The following is a 19,878-nucleotide window of genomic DNA, read 5'->3' as shown; positions in this document are numbered from 1 at the left end:
GTCCATTAGATTGAGCTGAACAATCCAAAACCAATAGAGTAGATCTAAGCTCTGCTGTTCAGCCATATCAAGTCATGAATGATGGAATGCAATTAAACAACTCAGAGGAGGAGGAGACGGCTCCACAAATATTTTCATCCTTAGTGATGGGGCGCCGAACATGTGTAAAAGGCAAGACTGAAGCATCTGAATCAAGCTGATTTTGCAATGGAATGGAAGTACAAAGTAGAATATCCATCTTTGCTGGCATTCTGAGATGTTCATACTGAGTATGTCCAGAGTCAGAGATCAGCTATTTATAAACTATGACACCGTAAATCCAAGTGAGCATTCCTATTAATACACACAATGGCATCTCCCTGCGTATGCATGACAGTACTGTTACACTGCCTCATTCAGATTTTTGATGGGAGCTGCTTTTGTACTGTCGGAGCAGAAATATTGACCATCAGAAGCTTCATTAAGGTTAGTTCTACAAGGGTGTTTTTTTAATTGGGAATCAATTTTTGCTAGAAAATGAGCTTCAAGCACTGTGCAAATCCCCGTATTGAATTTGTGCTGGAAATCTCCATGATTTTTGACATGAGAGCAGGCTTTCTGATGTCCAGTGTGGCTCTCAACAAAGTATTTTGCAGCAGAATTTATATCATCTCCACACTGGTGAGGTAGTTCCTACACTATCCTTGTCCTCATGTCTGACAACAAAATATTTGTGCCAAATATTTCAACATGCACAGATCCTAACCTTATAATCATTTTTAAAGATATATGTATTGCCAGCATCAGAGTCGCTGGCAATGAGTACATAATCAAGTGATATTGTGCCTTCATCATCACTGTCTTCTTGGTCTTTTGAGCAACCTGTGTTGTTGGAATTCCTGAACATTTGAAAGGAAAAAAGGATAGGAGAGGTGTGTTGAGAGAACCAAAGAAAGTGCAAGATAAAGGAACTTATAAGTTTGAAGATGAGTCTACAGATTTAGTTGAATTCTTTTGAGGAGGAAGCAAGCAGGTTGGAAAAAGGAGACACAGTGGATGTTGTATATTTGGATTTTTAGAATGTGTTTGATAAACTGCCATACGTTAGGCCATTTAATAAGAAAACAATCCATAGTGTTGGAATTAGGAGATTAGCATGCACAGAGAATTGGCTAACTAATAGAATGGAGATAGTTGGGCTAAAGGGGGCATTTTCAAGGTGGCAATCTATAACTAGTGGAGAGTCACAAGGGCCAGTGTTGGGGCCATAATTATTCACAATATATATTTAATGATGAGGGAAGTGAACGCATTATAGTGAAGCTTGTGGATGACACAAAAATAAGTGGGAAGATAAGAGGTGATGATGCCACAAAGTTTAGATATAGATTAAGCAAGTGGGCAAAAACTTGGCAGATGAAATATAACATGGGAAAAAAGTGAGGCTATTCACTTTGGCAAGAAGAATGGAGGGGCTGAAGGCTGTTTAAATGGAAAAATTATACTGAAATCTATCAAAGAAGATTTGAGAGATCTAATGAATGAATCGCGAAAAGTTAACATCCAAATTCAGCTAGTAATAGAGAAAGCAAAAGGAATGTCAACCTTCAATTGAAAGGAAATGGAGTATAAAAGTAGGGAGAATTTGCTAAAACTATACAAGTAGTCAGACCACTGCTGGAATACTGTGAACAGTTTTGGTCCCCTTTTTTAAAAGAAAAATATAATGATATTGGAGACAGTCCGCCGGAGGTTCACTAGGCTGCTACCAAATACGGAGGGGCTGTCTTAAGAGGAGAGGTTGAGTAGGTTGGGCCTATATTCACTGGAGTTTAGAAGAGGTCAAAAATCACACACCAGGCTCAATTCATCAATTGCTAAATCTGTTGTGCCGCAGCAAAAAACTGCAGTGATCTCCTCAGAAAACAGACATGAGACACAACCGATTAGGGTATCCTTTGTCATTCAGTACTTCCCTGCTGTAGAGAAACTACGCCATGTTCTTCACAGTCTTCAAAACATTCTTGGTGACAATGTGTACCTCACCACGATTTTCCCTATGCCTTCAAACAACCGCCAAACCTTAAACAGGCAATTGTTTGCAGCAAACTACCCAGGCATCAGAACAGCATCAACCACAACACTACACAACCCTGTCATGGCAACCTCCGCAAGACATGTCAGATCATTGACATGGATACTGCCAAACATGGGAACACCACTCACCACGTACACACAGCAAATGTTGTCTCTCTCATACAATGCGGGCAAGGATGCCCCGAGGCATGGTATAATCGGCACGACCATGCAAACACAATGACAATGGATGAATGGACACCGCACAACAATTGCCAGACATGGCTGTTTCCTCTCAGTGGGGGAACATTTCAGGGGTCAAGGACATTCAGTCTCTGATCTTCCAGTAAGCATCCTCCAAGTTGGACTTTGAGATACACAACAATGCAAAATTGCTAAAGTGAGGCTGATAGCCAAATTCCATACCCATGAGGGTGGCCTCTATCATGAAGGAAGATGCCATAACAATGCTATCAAGTAGCACATGACGAGCAATTATCTGTTCACTCATGCTCAGTTTGGGTTCTGTCAGAGCCATTCAGCTCTTGTTCCCATTACAACCTTTATTCAGACACGGACAAAACATCTGAACTCCAGAGAAGAAGTGAGAGTCACTGTCCCTTGGCATCAAGGCCAGATTAGAATAATTGTACTATCAAGGAGCCCTGGCAAAACTGGAGTCAATGAACATTGGGAGAAAGAAGTCATATTTTGCACAAGGGAAAATGATGACCTTCACTCCATCATTAGGTTAGAAGTGGGCATGTTTGCTGACAATTGTATAATCTTCAACAAATTCACAAATCCTCATATATTGAGACCATGCCCACATTCAGCAGGACCCAGGCAACATCTAGGCTTGGGCTCATAAGTGGCAACTGCCATTGGTGTCACACAAGTGACAGAGAATGACCATTTCCAATAAGAGCCATTGCCTCTTGGCATTCAATGGCATTACCATTGTTGAATCCTCTATAATCAACATCCTGGACATTACTATGAACAAGAAACTGAACTGAACAAGGCATATAATTACTCTGGCTACAAGAGTAGGTCAGAGACTGGGAAGACTGCAGCAATTCATTTCCTGACTCCCCAAAGTCTGTCAACCATCTACAAAGTACAGTCAGGAGCATGATGGAACACTCACCAATTGCCTGGATGACTGCACCTTCAACAAGACTCTTTAAAAAAAAAGCTTGACATCATTCAGGATAAAACAGCACACTTACTTACACCACCTCCACAAACATCAGCTCTCTCCACCACTAGTGTGCCGTACCAGCAGTGTGTAACATAACAATAAATTCTAAATTCTAATATGTACATTTACAAGAAAAATACAACACAAAGTGTTACAAGTCACCTTACCATGGTGCCTGTATTAATGACAGAAGTCATAAGTAAATTCATAAATAACAGTAAAAAGTAAATTTAAGACAAAAGTTCATCACAGCCCTTTAAAAGCTCCTGGTTTCAGAGGAAGCTGATCAAAAGACGAAACATACAGTTGAGATGAGACCATCAAACGCTGGCCCACCAGAAAAAACTGGACCGAAAGCCTCTGCTGAAGAACACCCCAGCTGGACAAGACTGCTACCCTGGATGAAAAACGCCACACAGGGCCATCGGAACACCAGGCTAAAAGCATTTGCCAAAGAAAACGCTGCCTGGAAAACAGTGCCAACCTGGATCAAGGTGCCACACTGGGCCGCAGAAACACTGGGCCAGAAATATTCACCGGAGATTAAGCCAGACCACCAACAAGACTGCCACACCGGTATAAAACCACCGTGCTAGGAGTTCACTCTGCTGGGTTGACAGCACCACGCCGGCAAAAGATCACCAGTTTGGACCGCCAGAAGCCACTCCATCGCTGGATAAGCCACAAAGTGCATTGCAGAAATTCATGAAAGCTCCTCAGTCAGCGCCTTCAAAATCCATGACAACTGCCACCTAGAAGGACAAGGCCAGGAACTACATAGGAACAACACGATCTGCAAGTTCCTCTCCAAGTCAGTCACCATCCTGACTGAGAAATATATCAACCTTCCTTCAGGGTTAAAACCCTGGAACTCCCTCCCGAAAGCCTTTGTGGGTGTACCTGCACAAAAAGGACTGCAGCAGTTCAAGGCAGCCACTCACCACCAGCTTTTCAAGGGCAAGCAACGAGGGATAAGCAATAAATGCTGGCACAACCAGTGATAGCCTCATCTCATGTATGAGTTAAAATAATCACTGATTGTTGTTTGTGCAGCCCATTTTGTCACACAACCCCTTGTAGAGACCTCCATGTAGCTTCAAAACTTGAAATACAAATTTTCTCTCTCAAAAGTCTAAATGAAATCTGTGGGCAACTGTAAACACAATGAACCGCAGGCATTATTCATTCAACCGACCACAATTTGCACAGTCTAAGCTTGCACTTCGAATTTTATATTAGGAACAAATTTATTCGAAAAAAGTTTTTAAATCAGTAGGTAGATAAAGTAACATCACGTAAGTAATAGTTGTAATATTTTTGTAAATTAGTCTGGTGCTTTATTATTAAATTTGTATCTATATAACATAATTATCATGTTATCCTGGCACTCACCATCTCCTGGTGCTGTTCCTGGCTGGATCTGAAGAAGTTGGAGCAATCCTGGTGCATTTGTCCTCTTGGGTGACTTTGATGAATTTCCATATCCATTTAGAGCAGTCTTTTGAATTTCTGAGGTGTTACCATTGAGGCAAATGTCTCCAAGTATACAGCAATAGAGTTGGATTAGCTGCAAAGGATAATCATGACAGTCATCTGTGCTCACATTTTCTTAGAATTAAATCGCCTGGTTACACATTGGTTTCATATTTTTAACTCTACCATGCTAACAGCATGGATTATTGCAATTCGATTGCTTTAACAATAACACAGCACTGCCAAAGAATACCACCTCTTCCTTACATATTAGCTATACAGAAAAGACACTAGATGCAGAGTGCTGTTAGTGCTTTAGAACCTGTTCATTCTAAAACACGTGTCAGTGGAAGTAATGCATTCCATTCTGTAAAATTCTGTGCCTCACACAAGCCCTCGACAATTTTAAATAAGTTACTACAGGAAAACAGTTCTTAAGAGAAAAGCTATTATACAACAACAATAATTTATACATTGACTTTGACACTGTCAAACATTGAAAAATACTTCACGGGAGTGTTATCAAACAAAATTTGACATTGCATCGTATAAAGACATATTAGGATTGTTGATTAAAATTTGCAATACGCAAGAGGCCACCACAGGGTGCAGAATTCACACAGTTGTATGGCAGTTGAAGGTTAGTAGCAGGTGTATAGCCAAGCTCATGAAGGATTTATTTTAAAATTGCATGGTTTCAACCATGATATAATTTAGATTAGCAGATAGTGTGGTGATGCATGAACAGGAGTTTGTAATTTAGGATGAGGAAGAAAATTTTAACGAACATGTAATTATGATGGCAGACCAACAAGGATAACTATCAAATCGTCAATTCTACTTGTAGCAAAGTCAATGATGATCGTTTCAGTAGCAGATAAGCCGAGGCAAGGATGGAATAAAGCAATGCTATATATTTTGACGTGGGCAATGTTGGTCATGCAGCGATGTGTGATTGGAACCTTATCACAATATCAAATGTAACACTAAGACTGTTCACACAGTTTCATTAAGCTTTACACCGTGGCCGGGGAGAGGAATAAAGTTGGTGCTAATGAGATTTGAGGTAGTGACTGTGGACAATGGTGTTTGCCTTCCTAACACTGAGTTGAAGGTAATTCATACATGATGTCAGACAAGCAGTGTAACATACAAGAAACATTAGAGGAATCAAAGGGATCAAGAATCCGTCTATCACTGTTTTAAATACACTCAATGAATTGGCCTCTCTCTTTGACTGGGCCCTTTGATCTTAGACTCTACTACAAGTGAAACATCTTCTCCATGGTTAGGTGGAGCTGCAGGTCATCAGTTGACATGTGGAATGTGATATTATGTTTTTTGATGACGTTGCCAATGTGGACAATATGCATATGACACAGAGTTAGGGCCAAGAACAAATCTTCCAGTGACTCCAATGATAACAAAACAGAAGACAGAAGAGATAACAAAGTGTGGAGCTGGACGAACACAGCAGGCCAAGCAGCATCTTAGGAGTACATGTTTGGCCTGCTGTGTTCATCCAGCTCCACACTTTGTTATCTCAGATTCTCCAGCAACTGCAGTTCCCATTATCTCAGAAGACAGAAGAGAAGCCGTTTTAGGTGGTTTTCTGGTCATAACTAGCTAGGTGAAAATAAAACTAAAATGAGTGCAGGACCACATGGCAGAAGAGAAGCACAGGAGGAGTATGGTGTAGTTAACCATTTAAAAGATTGCAGGCAAGTCAAGAAGAATTAAGAGGGATAATTTCTCACAGCTACACAGGATGTCATCTGTGACTCTGATAGGCACTATTTCAGTACTTTGGCGAAAAGTGGATTGGATGCATTCAAACATGGAGCTCCAAGACAGACAGACACAAATTTGAGAGGTGAATACTCATTCAAGGACTTCAGACAGCAAAGGAATATTTGAAATGGGCTGATGGATGGAAGGAAGAATTATGGATTTTTTTTTGAAAAGTGAGTGATGGCAGGAGATTTCAAAGGTTTGAGGGTCCGCTACTGCGTAGAAGGAACCATAAGATGTAGGACCAGAATTAGGCAATTTGATCCATTGAGTCAATCATGAATGGTATGTTTCTCAGCCTCATTATCTTGCCTTCTCCCTGTAACGTTTGATCCCCTCACTAATCAAGAATCTGTCCATCACTGTCTTAAATACACTCAATGACTTGGCCTGTCTCTCTTTGACTGTGCCCCCTGGTCAAAGTCTCTCCTACAAGTGGAAACATCTTCTCCATCTCCAGGCCTCTCAGCATTCTGTAAGTTTCAATCAGATCCCCCCCATCGTTCTAAACTCCATCAAATACGGACCCAGAAACCTCAACCAAACCTCATATGATAAGCTTCTCATCAATGGGATCATTCTTGCAAACCTCCTCTAGAACCCCACCAATACCAATGCCAACACATCCTTCCTTAGATACAGGGCCCAGAAGAACTCTCAATATTCCAAATGCAGTCTGCAGAGCCTTATACAGTCTCAGCAGTACATCCTTGCTCTTGCATTCTGACCCTTTCAAACATAATGTTAACATTGCATTTGATTTGTCACCTGCCAGCTAAACCTACATGTTAAGCTAAGAGAATCCTAACTAGGACTCCTAAGTCCCTTTTGTGCTCGGATTTCTGAAACCTTTCCAAATTGAGAAAATTCTCTATTCTTCCTACAAAGTGTATAACTCACGTTTCCATATCATATTCCATCTGCTACTTCATTGCACACTCTCCTAGCTTGTCCAAGTCCTTTGGAAGCCTTTTCACCTTGTCCAGCTATCTTGTCCCACCACCTATCTTTCTGTCATCTGCAAACTTGGCAATAATGACCTCACTTCCTTTGTCCAGATTGTTAATGTATAATATGAACAGGTCTGATGCCAAAACTGATCCCTGTAGAACTCTACAAGCTGATGTCCTGAAAAGAGACCCCTTTGTCCCTAATCTCTGCCTTCTGTCAGTCAGCCAATCCTCTATACATGCCAGTACCTTGCCCCTAGCACCAGGTTCTCTTATTTTATTTCACAGCCTCTTATGTGATATCTTGTCAAAGGCCTTCTAGAAATCCAAATGGCTCTCCTTTGTCTAACCACCAGGCTACCACCTCAAAGAATTCTAACTGATTTGTTGGGCAAGACATCCCTTTGACAAAGCCATGCTAACTCAGGCCTATTTTATCACAAACTTTGAAGTATTCTGTAATTTCATCTGTAGTAATGGACTCTAAAGTATTACCAATGATTGAGGTCAGGCTAACTGGGTGACAGTTTCCTCACTCCCTTCTGAAATGGGAGGTGGTTACATTTGCCATTTTCCAAGTCCTCTGGGACCTTCCTTGACTCCAGTTATTCCTGAAAGATCACCACTAATGCCCTCACAATCTCCTCAGCTATCTCCTTCAGATTCCTGGGATATAATCCACCTGGTCCAGGTTATTTATTCACCTTCAGATCTTTCAGTTTCCTTAGCACTTTCTCCTTAGTGATGATGGCCACTACACTCACCATTGCCCCCTGACACTGCCCCCATTAGCAATATCAGCTAATGTGAAGCCAGGAAGAGAAAGTGGAGGCCAACAAACTTCTGGGAACCAGGTTGAGAGAGTAGGAGGCAGATATCATGGACAAAATGAGCTGTAAAAGGGCATGATGAGAGCTAGAAAAGAATCTAGAGTAGAATAGGAGTACAGGAGGGAGGGGAAAGCTTAGGCACAGTTTAGCCTGATGGGGTAAGGAGTAAACAATAGGATATAACCTAAAGAGAGAGAGGAGCAGTTGAACAGACAGTAGGGTGTGAGGATGTATAGTCCAGGTAGTTGATAATGAACAGGTTGGGAGGGTGAGTAGTTGTTAATGGGGGCTATTAATGACTAATAACAGGTAGTGTGTAATGGCAAGCAATGAAGTAACAAGGCCTGGTGTATGGGGTAGAAGGTTGGGACATGAGAGTGTTCAGGCCCTAAAATTATTGAACTCGATATGGAGTCTGGAAACCACACACAGGACCGTCTTGGGCAGACCCATTGTTTCAGCCTGCTCCTGCCCCACAGAGCTCTTCCTACCTTGACTCAGTCTTCTCTCCTCTGGTCCAATCCTTGCCCACATACATCCATGATTCTTCTTACACCAGTTTCAAAGCTTCCAGTTTGCAGGTTGCAGCCACCTCCTCTTTACCATGGATGTGCAATCCCTTTACATGTCCATTCCCCACCTGGAGGGTCTTAGGGCTCCCGGTCTCTTCCTGGAGCAAAGACCTAAACCATCTCCACCCACTACCACCCTCCTCCGCTTGGCAGAGCTCATCCACATCCTCAACAACTTCTCTTTTAAATCTTCTCATTTATTTCATGTCAGAGGGGTGGCCATGGGCCCCAGTTAGGTCTATCTCTTCATGGGGTACGTGGAACATTCCTTTTCCAGCCACAAGCGACAACTCCTTCTCTGATACATTGATGCTATCATCGATGTTATTTCCCTCTCTGATCTGGAATTGGAAAACTTCATCAATTTCACCTCCAATTTCCACCCTGCTCTGGTCTATCTCTGACTCCTCCCTTCCTTGACATTTCTGTTTCCATTTCTGGGGATAGACTGGCCACTAATATCCACTACAAACACACTGATTCTCACAGCTACCTGGACTATACATCCTCACACCCTACTTTCTATAAAGACTCCATCTCATTCTCTCAGTTCCTCTCTCTGTCATATATGTTCAGATGAGGCCAACTTCAACAAGGGAGCTTCCAAAACGTCCACGTTCTTCTTCAACCTAGAATTTCCCAGCTGCATGGTCGACAGAGCCCTCAACCAGGTCCTACCCATCTCCCGCACTTCTGCTCTCACCCCTCTTCCCTCCTGCAATAGCGGGAGGGTTCCCCTTATCCTTACCTACCATCCCACCAGCATCCACATCCAGAAGATCATCAGAAACCATTTCTGCTATCTCCAGCAAGATGCCACCATGGGACACATATTCCCCTCCCCTCCCTTATCTGCCTTCCGCAGGGACCATCCCCTCCAGAATACTGTGGTCCACACTTCCTTCACCTGCAACACCACTCTACAGCCCTGCAGCACCTTCCCCTGTAACCGGTGAAGATGCAATGCCTGCCCATTTATCTCCCCCCTCCCCAGTATCCAAGGGCCCAGCCATACCTTCCAGGTGAAGCAACACTTGATCTGCACTTTCCAGAATCTAGTCTACTGCATTTGCTGCTCAGTGTGAGCTCCTCTACATTGGGGAAATGAAGCGTAGACTAAGTGACCACTTCACAGAACATCTACGTTTTGCTCACAATAAAGACCCTGAACTACCCAGTGCCTGCCACTTTAACACACCATCCTGTTCCCTGACCAACATGTCTGCCTCTGGTGTGCTGCAGTGTTCTAGTAAAGCTCAACACAAGCTAGAAGAACAACTCCTCATTTTCTACTTGGGGATTCTGCAGCTCTCCGGACTCAATACAAAGTTCAATAATTTTAGGGCCTAAACTCTTCCCATGTCCCACTCCCCTCCCGCACACACCAGACCTTGTTACCTTATCGCCTACCATTACACACCACCTGTTATTAGTCACTAATAGTCCCCATTAACAACTATTCACCCTCTCATCCTGATTGTTATCAAATCTTTGTCTGTCCAGCTGCTCTACTCTCTCTTTAGGCTCTATCCTATTATTTAACCCCTCCCCTTTGTTCTGCATCTAAACCAATGTTTTCCAAACCACTATAAGTTCTGAGGAAGGGTCACTGGACCTGAAATGTTAACTTTGTTTTTTTCCTTCCCAGATGCTGCCAAACCTGTTAAATTTTTCCAGCAACTTTGTTTTTGATCAAAGTCATAATGTTCCTGTTAGAATGAAAGGTAAGGCTTGTATAAGATTAGGGAACAATGGATGAATAAAGATATTGAGGTTCTAGTCAGGAACAAAAAGAATCATATTGTATATAGACAATTAGGATCACATGAATCTCTTGAAAAGTATAAAGAGGGCACTCAGGAAGGCAAAGAGGGGATATGAAATAGCCTTGGCAGAAAACATTAAGGATAATTCAAATAGATTCTACAAGTCTGTGGAGAGGGACTTAGAAATCAATGAGATCATCTTTTGTGTTGATCCTCAGTAGATGGGAGATATATTAAATGATCATTTTGTCAGTTTTTAAACTGTGAAGAAAGAAGCTAGAAGAGTCAGGAAAATAAATACTGATGTTTTGAAAACTCTTCACATTACAGAAGATGAAGTGCTGGAGGTCTTATAAAACATAATGGTGGATAAATCACTGGGACCTGATCATGTGTATCTCCAGGATGTTGCGAGAAGTTTGGGAGGAGATTACAGGGCAGCATACAGAGGACTGGAGGGTAACTATTGGGCCTCTTATTTAAGAAAGGCTGCAAGGAGAAGCGTGGGAAATATAGACCTGTGAGTCTGACATTGGTGGGCAAGTTGTTAGAGGTGATTCTGAAAGATATGATTTATAAGCATTTGGAGAGGCAAGGAATGCTTAGGGATTGTCAATGTGGTTTGTGTGAGGGAACTCATTTCTACAAACTTGATTTGACTTTTTGGATGAAGTAACCAAAAGATTGAGGGAAGAGTGGTAGACGCTGTTAACTGAGATTTTTGTAAAGACTTGGATGGTAGACTATTTAGTAAAATTAGATCATGTGATTTGGGGTGAGAGGGTTCAGTAAAGATTTAACACTTGCCAAGAATGATGGGGGTGTTGAGCTTTAAAAAATAAGCTGGGAATTTTTTTCACTGGAATGTAGGAGGTTGAGTGGTGTCCTTTTGAGAATTTTAAAATCAGGAGGGGCACAAATAAGGTGAATAGCAAGTGCCTTTCCCCTAAGGTGGGGGAGTTTAAAACTAGGGTGCATATTTTTAAGGTGGGGGGAGAAAGGATTTTTAAAAGGATGTGAGATCAAATTTTTTTTAGAATGTTTGTGTGGAATGAAATGCTAGAGGAAGTAAAGGTTGCAGGTACAGTTACAAGGTTTAAAAGTCATTTTTATAAATGTATGAATAGGAATAGTTTGGAGTGATATGGGTCAAACACAGGCAGGTGGGACTTACTTAGTTTAGGAACATGGTCAGCATGGACTAGTTGAACTGAAGGGTCTCTGGGATCTGAGTATGCAGATAAGGGCTACACCAGAGTTAATGTTCTCTAGCCTTTGTTAAAATGGCAAAAGGTCTTTCTTCATTTATTGTGTAGGCTGGTCCAATTCCCCTCACGCTGAGTTTGGTTTATAAGTTTCAGACTTCTGTTGTCCACCTTTATCAAAACTATATCTATTTTTTAAACGCACCTTTAAAACTCCTGTCTACTTTAAGATTGTATGACCCTGTTTGAGCTGGATCACCTTGTGATCCCTATTCCCACCAGTGAGCTGATGATTTTGGCCAATCATTTCTATGCAAGTCAGATCCCTTTCAAGATCCAGGGCATGATAATTGCTGGCATAAATAATCTTGTGGAAGTAGCTTTCTGAATGAGATGTGGCGTCTCCACAATCCCCCACATATCTATACAGAAAAATTTCCATTTGTTTACTTTGACTGTCATTCTTCTGCCTGTGATTACATTGAAAACATGGCATCTGATGTAGCCCTAAAGTTTTTAAATGTAACTTAAACAGATGAAAAGTTAGGTACAATAATTTGGTTCTCGTATAAAATCAAAAGCAAATTCTCTTTTTAGAAAGAGAATCTGTAATATTTTACATTGAACACCATATAGCTTTATCTTTACCTGTTTTAAATTATGAGAACTACTATGTGATACAAGAGCTGTACCCAGCTCTGTCAAAACCTTCAAACAAGCCATGTTCATTTTGGCAGCTTCACCCAACAGCAGTAAACCAAGGGCAGAATCAATCCTGAAAATTAAAATAAAATAGTTATAATCATACAGTACAGAAACAGACCCTATGGTCCAACCAGTCCATGTCAACCAAGTTTCCCAAATTAAACTAGTCTCTTGCCTGCATTTAGCTCATATCTCAAACTTTCCTTTTCGCATACCAATCCAATGTTTTTTAGATGTGATAAATGTACTTGCATCTACCACTTCCTGTGGCAGTTCATTCCACATCCAATGTCCAAACCACCCTCTGTGACAAAGGTGCCCGTTAGGTCCTTTTTTAAATCTTGCTCCTCTCTTGAAAAAATACACTCTAGCATTGACCTCCCGTACGCTAGGAAAAGACCTTTGCTATTCACCTTATCTATGTCCCGCATGCTTTCATAAACAATGTTAGGGCTGCCCATGGCAGTATAGCAAAATGACCGACAAAAGCCCCCACAAGCTTTGCAGTATGTTCAACAGGAATTAGTGTGAGAAAAGCCTGTGTTCTCGGTGCTTAAAACAGTAACTGTCTGTTTTTAGTAGGATTGGATGTGAAACATTCTTTGCTATCCTAAAAATAAGAACATTTCATACCACTTAGTTATTTCTCATGTTTTTTTCTAACCAATCTGTTAATACTACTAGTTGATTTTTAATAAAGATTCTTCAAGATGATCATAGATATAGTTTCCTGAAAACTTAGATTTAACACACACATGTATACAAAAATAATTAAACAAAACATAAGGAAGGAAAAATTATAAACTAATTGTGATTTAATAGGGAGGGGGCCATCCTATCCCGTATCAAGGACAGCAGTTAAGAGTTGAAATAGTGGTAAATCTTGAAGACTTTGTTACAGACTCAAATAAAATAGCCAACACAGATGTCGTAGTTGAAAGAAAGAAGGTCACATGGAGATTTTGGCTTCTCACATACCAAAAGGCCCCATTCAGAACATAGCAACAAGCAATTATTAGCAGGGTGATGTACAGGAAATGCAATCATAATTGAATAATCCAGCACTAAGGAACCAATAGTATACAGGGGGAGTGAGTATGTGCAGCCATGTTTAATGTTACCAGAAAAATGTGAAAAAAGGCAATGTACTTGTATTTAAAATTAGTGTGGTTGACTTTTTCTTCCAATATGAGTTGATGATTGGGGGGGATAATTGGACTCCCATGTCAAGTCCAGATTCGGTGTAGCCTTTGGCATTGTACCAGTTAATGCATGAATAAATTGCCACATGCCTTGAACTCTGCTGTCTCCTGAAAATTTATTACCTCTGCAACCTCGCTCCTAGACACCTCAACCTCCTACGGTCCATAGAAAAAAGTCCTAGCCTATCCAGCCTCTCCTTTATAACTCAAACCTTCCAGTCCTGGCAATATCCCGGTAAATCTTTTCTGAACTCTCTCCAATTTAATAATATCCTTCCTATAGTAGGACCACCAGAATTGTACACAGTACAAGTCACTGGTTCTGGGGTTTGTCAGACTTTCCTAGCGCCCTTCCTTTGGTGAAGGAGAGTGTGCGTGTATTCATACTTATCTAAGTAGAACCTCTTTCATAGTCGTATGTTGTTGACACCCATTTGAACAAGTGAATCCTCGGCCTCCAACTACAAGTTCCTTTCCAGCTCTGAGCAGATATCTCAAACCCTGGTACAAAGCAGGCAGCAGAACTTTGTGGACTCATGCTTTCAACAGCAGAGCAGTCAATCCCCAACTAAACTGCAACTCCCACTTGAATAGCTTCCTGTGCCACCATGAGTTCACTCACCACCTTGCAATTCCTATTGTCATCCATACATACAACAAAAACATGAAACAACCTGTAAAGGGAGAGACTCCTTCACTCACTTTCTCAGTTCTCATATCTGCCTAACTCACAGTCATACCCTCCTGTCACTAATCATGTGTCAAATCAGTTTACCTAATCCGAAGGGAGTGATTGCCTTCTGAAACATCCCTGATGCATCACAGCTCTGCTCCAGTTCAATGGCTCTGAGCTCAAGTTCCTCAAACAGCAGACACAATCTATAGATGCAACTGCCATGAATTACACTGGCAATCATCAGTTCCTATGTTTGTAACATATCATCTATCCTTCTATCTTTCTATTAATTATTACATAATCAATCAATTCTATTACTACTTTACTGTTAGTAAATCTTACTAAATCTCATAATTACTTAAAAAAAATTACCTGAGCTTTTAAAGATTAAAAGAACTCACCAACCATACACCTTGCTCCTGCAATGCCATTTTGATTTCTCTTTGCCAACACAGTTAATCCCCATGTCATTTTGTTCTAAAATCACTACTACTATTGCGTTAATGCTATAAATATCTGCTGCTCTTGCTTAAACAAATATTTTTTCTTTATATAACATCTGCACTTTCATATGACCTCAGTCGTTAGCATTGCTGCCTCACAGTGGCAGGGACACATGTTTGACTGTATCCTTTGGGTGAATGTCGGTGTGAAGTTTACAGTTTTCGGTGTTTATATCGATATCCACCGGTGCTCCAGTTTCTTCCCACAGTCTAAAAGTGTGCAGGTTGGTTGGATTAGCCCTGCGAACTGTGGAGTTACGAGGATAGAGTGGGTCTGGATGGGATGCTCCTTGGATTGTCAGTGTGGACTTGATGGATTGAATGGCCTCTGTCCACTTTGTAGGGAATCTATGATGCTACTCTATGATCATACACAAACTATGTTATGTAAAACAACTGTGTGAAAAAGCAGAATATTTATTTTTTGAAGTGGCAGCTCTCAATGTCAAAGTAACTAAACAGATTCCCTCTGCTGTTACTCTGGGCTATCTAGACTAAGAAAGCCACCGGATCAATGCTTTAAGTTAGCTGATCCCAGCGTTGCAATAGCAGGATACTAAAGTTAATTCCAATATTTGAGCTGGTGGAAACAGAAGTGAAAAAGTCAGAAATCCTGCTCTGAATTCCTACTTTCCATGGTCTTTACTCATAAATCCAAATATGACCATTAACCAAAGACCCCATTGTTAACTTTGTTGTACTATATCCTCCATAATCTAATATCTGGAGTCAGTCAATAGAAGACAACTAATGAATGCCTTTGAAAGCATACAACAACTGTCACCTATTATTTGTGACTTTCCATTTAATTATTTTGTTTTGTTTACAGCTGTATTTGTTTTTTTGACCAGTTATATGCATTATTTTACATATTATCATCAGATTACTAATGATTCTGTGCTGTATTCACAGTTTCATGGATGGTACATATTTTCATCTGCTTATCTTTGGAGTCTCACATTTAAAATAACACACAGTGATTGCTATCGGAATGAGCAGTACTGGCAACCTGGATGCAAATTTGGCTCATGGACAGAAGGCATAGAACAATGGTGAACTTGTTCTTGGGAGCAAGATGTAAGAATACAGGTAGTATTGCCCAGGGCTTCATGTGAGGACTGCACACTTTGATACATATTAATGAATTAGACTTAGATCATAGAGTAATCAGAGTTGCACAGCATTTAAATAGACTCTTTGATCCAACTCATCCAGGGCACCCAAATATCCTAAATTATTCTAGTTCCATTTGCATTTGGCCCATATCCCTCTAAACCCATCCTATTCATGTACCAATACAGATGCATTTTAAATATTGTAATTGTACCAGCTTCTACCACTTCCCCTGGCAGCTTATTCCATACATGTGCCAGTCTCTGTGTGAAAAAGTTGCCTCTCAGACCCCTTTTAGACCTTTCCCTCTCATTTTAAAACTTTGTTGGAAGTAACTCGACACCAGTTTTTGGTCCAACAGGTTTATTTGAAATCACAATCTTGTGAAGCACTGCTCCTTTGTCAGGTGAAGTGGACATTCAACTGACCACCTCACCTGACAAAGGAGCAATGCTCCAAAAGCTTGTGATTTCAAGTAAACCTGTTGGTCTGTAACCTGTTATCATGTGACTTCAAACTTTGTCTATCCCAGTCCAACACTGGCACCTCCACATCTTAAACCTATGCCCTCTCGTTTTGGACTCCCCTAACTTGGGAAAAATTCCAGGGCATATCACCCTATCCATGCCACTCAAGATTTTATACACCTCAACAACATCACCCTCAGCCTCTACTGTTCCAAGGAAGATAGCCACAGCCTATTCAGCCTCTCCCTGTAGCTCACCCTCCAACCCTGGGAACTTTCTTGTAAATCTTTTCTGAACCCTTTCAAGTTCCACAACATCGTTCCTATAGCAGGGAGAACAGAATTGAGCGCACTATTCCAAAAGTGGCCTAATCAATATCCTGTACTGTCACAATATGACATCCCAACTCTATACTCAATGCACTGACTAATAAAGGCAGGAGTACCAAATGCCTTCTTCACGACCCTTTCTACCTATGAAACTACTTTCAACCTGCACTCCAAGGTCTCTTTGTTTAGCAACACTCTTGGAATCCTACCATTAAGTATGAACCCTGCCCTAATTTGCCGTTCTAAAATGCACCACATCAAATTTGTTTAAATTAAACTAAATTAAACTCTTCTGCTCGTTAGCCCATTTGATCAAGCTCCCATTGTACTCTGAGGTAACCTTCTTCACTGTTAACTATACTACAAATTTTGGTGTCATCTGCAAACTTACTAACCATACCTCCTATTTTCACATCCAAATCATTTATTTAAATGACAAAAAGCAGTAGACTCAGCAATGATCCTTGTGGCACACCACTGGTCACAGGCCTCTAGTCTGAAAAGAAACACTCCACCACCACCCTCTGTCTTCTACCTTCAAGCTGGTTCTGTATCCAAATGGCTAGCTCTCCCTGGATTCCATGTGATCTAACCTTGCTATCAAGTCTACCAGGAGAAACCTTGTCGAATGCCTTGCTGAATTCCATTTGGATACCATCTACTTCTCTGCCTTCATCAATTTTCTTGGTAACTTCTTCAAAAAACTCAATTAAGTTACTGAGACATGATTTTTACGCACAAAGCCATATTGACCATCTCTAACCAGTCCTTGCCTTTCGACATACATGTAGATCCTGTCCCTCAGAACCACCCCCCCCCCAACAACTTGCCCATCACTGACATCAGGCTCACTGGTCCATAGTTCCCTGACTTTTCCTTATCGCTTTTTTTAAACAATGGAACCACATTAGCCACCTTCCAGTGTTCCCGCACCTATTGATGATACAAATATCTCAGCAAGGACGCCAACAATCATCTCCCTAGCTTCCCACAAAGTTCTGGGATACACTTGATTAAGTCCTGGGGATTTATCCACCTTTGTGTATTAAAACATCCAGCACTTCCTCCTCTGTAATATGGACATTTTTCAAGATATTACTGTTTATTTCTTCAAGTTCTTAGCTTCCATATCCTTTTCCACAGTAAATACTGATGCAAAATACTTACTTAGTACCTCACTCATCTCCTGAAGTTCCACACAGAGATGGCCTTGCTGATCTTTAAGAGGCTCTATTCTCTCTCTAGTTAATTGTTTGCCCCTATTTGTAGAATCTCTTTGGATTCTCCTTAATATTATCTGCCGAAGCTATTTCATGGCTTTTTTGCCCTCCTGATTTCCCTCTTAAGTATACTCCTACTGCATTTATACTCCTCTAGGGATTCATGTGATCCCAGCTGTCTATATCTACCATATGCCTCCTTCTTTTTCTTGACCAGAGCCTTAATTTCTCTAGTTGTCCAGCATTTCCTCTACCTACCAGCCTTGCCCTTCACACTAACAGGAGCACACTGCGTCTGGACTCTCGCTATCTAATTTTTGAATGCTTCCCACTTTCTAACCACTCCTTTACCTGCAAATGTCTCCCCACTCCATCAACTTTTGAAAGTTCTTGCCTAACACCATCAAAATTGGCCTTATTCCATTTTAGATCTTCAACTTTTAGATCAGATCAATCCTCTTACATAACAAATTTAAAACTAATAGAATTATGATCACTGGCCCCAAAGTGTTCTCCCACTAGCATCTCAGTTACCTTCCCTGTCTTATTTCCCAAGAGAAGGTCAAGTTTTGCTTCCTCTCTGGTAGGTTCGTCCACATACTGAATAAGAAAATTTTCTTAAACAAACTTAACAAATTCCATTCCCCGCTACCCTCCCCCACCCCCACCACCACAAAATCCAGGCCCTGAACACTATAATCCCAGTCTATGTTTGGGAAGTTAAAATCCCCTACTATTGCAATCCCATCATTCTCACAGATATCTGAGAGTTCCTTACAAATTTGCTTCTCAATTTCCCACAGACTACTGGGGGCCCTATAATACTATCCCAATAAGACTATCAATCCTTTTCTATTTCTCAGTTCCACCTAAATAACTTCATTGCATGTAGTCCAAGGAATATCCTCTCTAAATACCCCAAGCCAAAATGTTATCCCTAACCAAAAATGTCACTTCCCCTCCTCTCTTGCCCCCTTTTCCATCCTTCCTGTAGAATCTATACCCTGGAATTTAAGCTGCTAGTCCTGCTCTTTCCTGAGCCACTTTTCTGGAAGACCTATGATACCCCAGTCCCATGTTTTTAACCGGGGCCTGAGTTCATCTGTTTTACCTGTCATGCCTCTTGCATTGAAATAAGTGCAGTTTGATTTCAGTCTTACCTCATTCTCTGCCTTCCTCTTGCCTGTTTTGACTTGCTCCTCTTCTCATTAACTCTTTGGGTTCACCCACCGCAACACCAGTTTAAAGCTTCCCAAAGAGAACTAGCAAATCTCCCTGCCGGCATTTTGGCCTCCTTCCAATTCAAGTATAACCCATCCTTTTTGAAAATGTCATTTACTACCCCAGACAAGATGCTAATGATCCAAAAATGTGAAACCCTGACCCCAGCACCAGCTCCTCAGCCACACATTCATCCACTCTACCTCCTATTCCTACCCTCACTAGTACGTAGCACTGGAAGTAATCCAGATATTATTACCCTAGAGGACCTACTTTTTAACCTCCTGCTAATTTCCTATATTCTCTCTTCAGAATACTATCCCCTTCTCTTCCTATGTCATTGATACCACTGTGTTAAACGACCTCCTGCTGGTCACTCCCCTTTGAGAGTAAACTACACCTTCTCCGAAACATCCTTGGCCATGGCACCAGGGAGGCAACATACCACTCTGATGTCTTGCTGACAAGTGCAGAAACAATGCCCCTGTCCAGAGAGTCCCAGGTCACAATCAACCACTTGGAACCTGACATACCCCTCATTATAGTAAAGCTAATCTCAGTAGCAGAATTCTGGCTGCCGGTGCTATATTCCCCAC

The 19,878-nt window shown here is 41.2% G+C and overlaps 1 protein-coding gene across 5 annotated transcripts in view; it reads right to left on the bottom strand.

Moving 5' to 3' along the window:
• tmem232 (transmembrane protein 232) overlaps window positions 1-19,878 on the bottom strand; it is a 132,964-nt gene that overhangs the window by 33,645 nt on the left and 79,441 nt on the right. For all 5 annotated transcript variants that reach the window (XM_059644700.1, XM_048526942.2, XM_048526943.2 and 2 more), the window contains 2 exons: window positions 12,495-12,621; window positions 4,652-4,826 (listed from right to left, as the gene is read on the bottom strand). In XM_059644700.1, the coding sequence (XP_059500683.1) occupies window positions 4,652-4,826; window positions 12,495-12,621 (302 nt within the window). The remainder of the gene's footprint in view (window positions 1-4,651; window positions 4,827-12,494; window positions 12,622-19,878) is intronic.

Source organism: Stegostoma tigrinum, chromosome 3, assembly GCF_030684315.1.
Source record: "Stegostoma tigrinum isolate sSteTig4 chromosome 3, sSteTig4.hap1, whole genome shotgun sequence".
NCBI classification, from domain to species: domain Eukaryota; kingdom Metazoa; phylum Chordata; class Chondrichthyes; order Orectolobiformes; family Stegostomatidae; genus Stegostoma; species Stegostoma tigrinum.
Note: the sequence above shows the minus strand (reverse complement) of the source record. Positions and strands in the feature narration are given on the sequence as shown.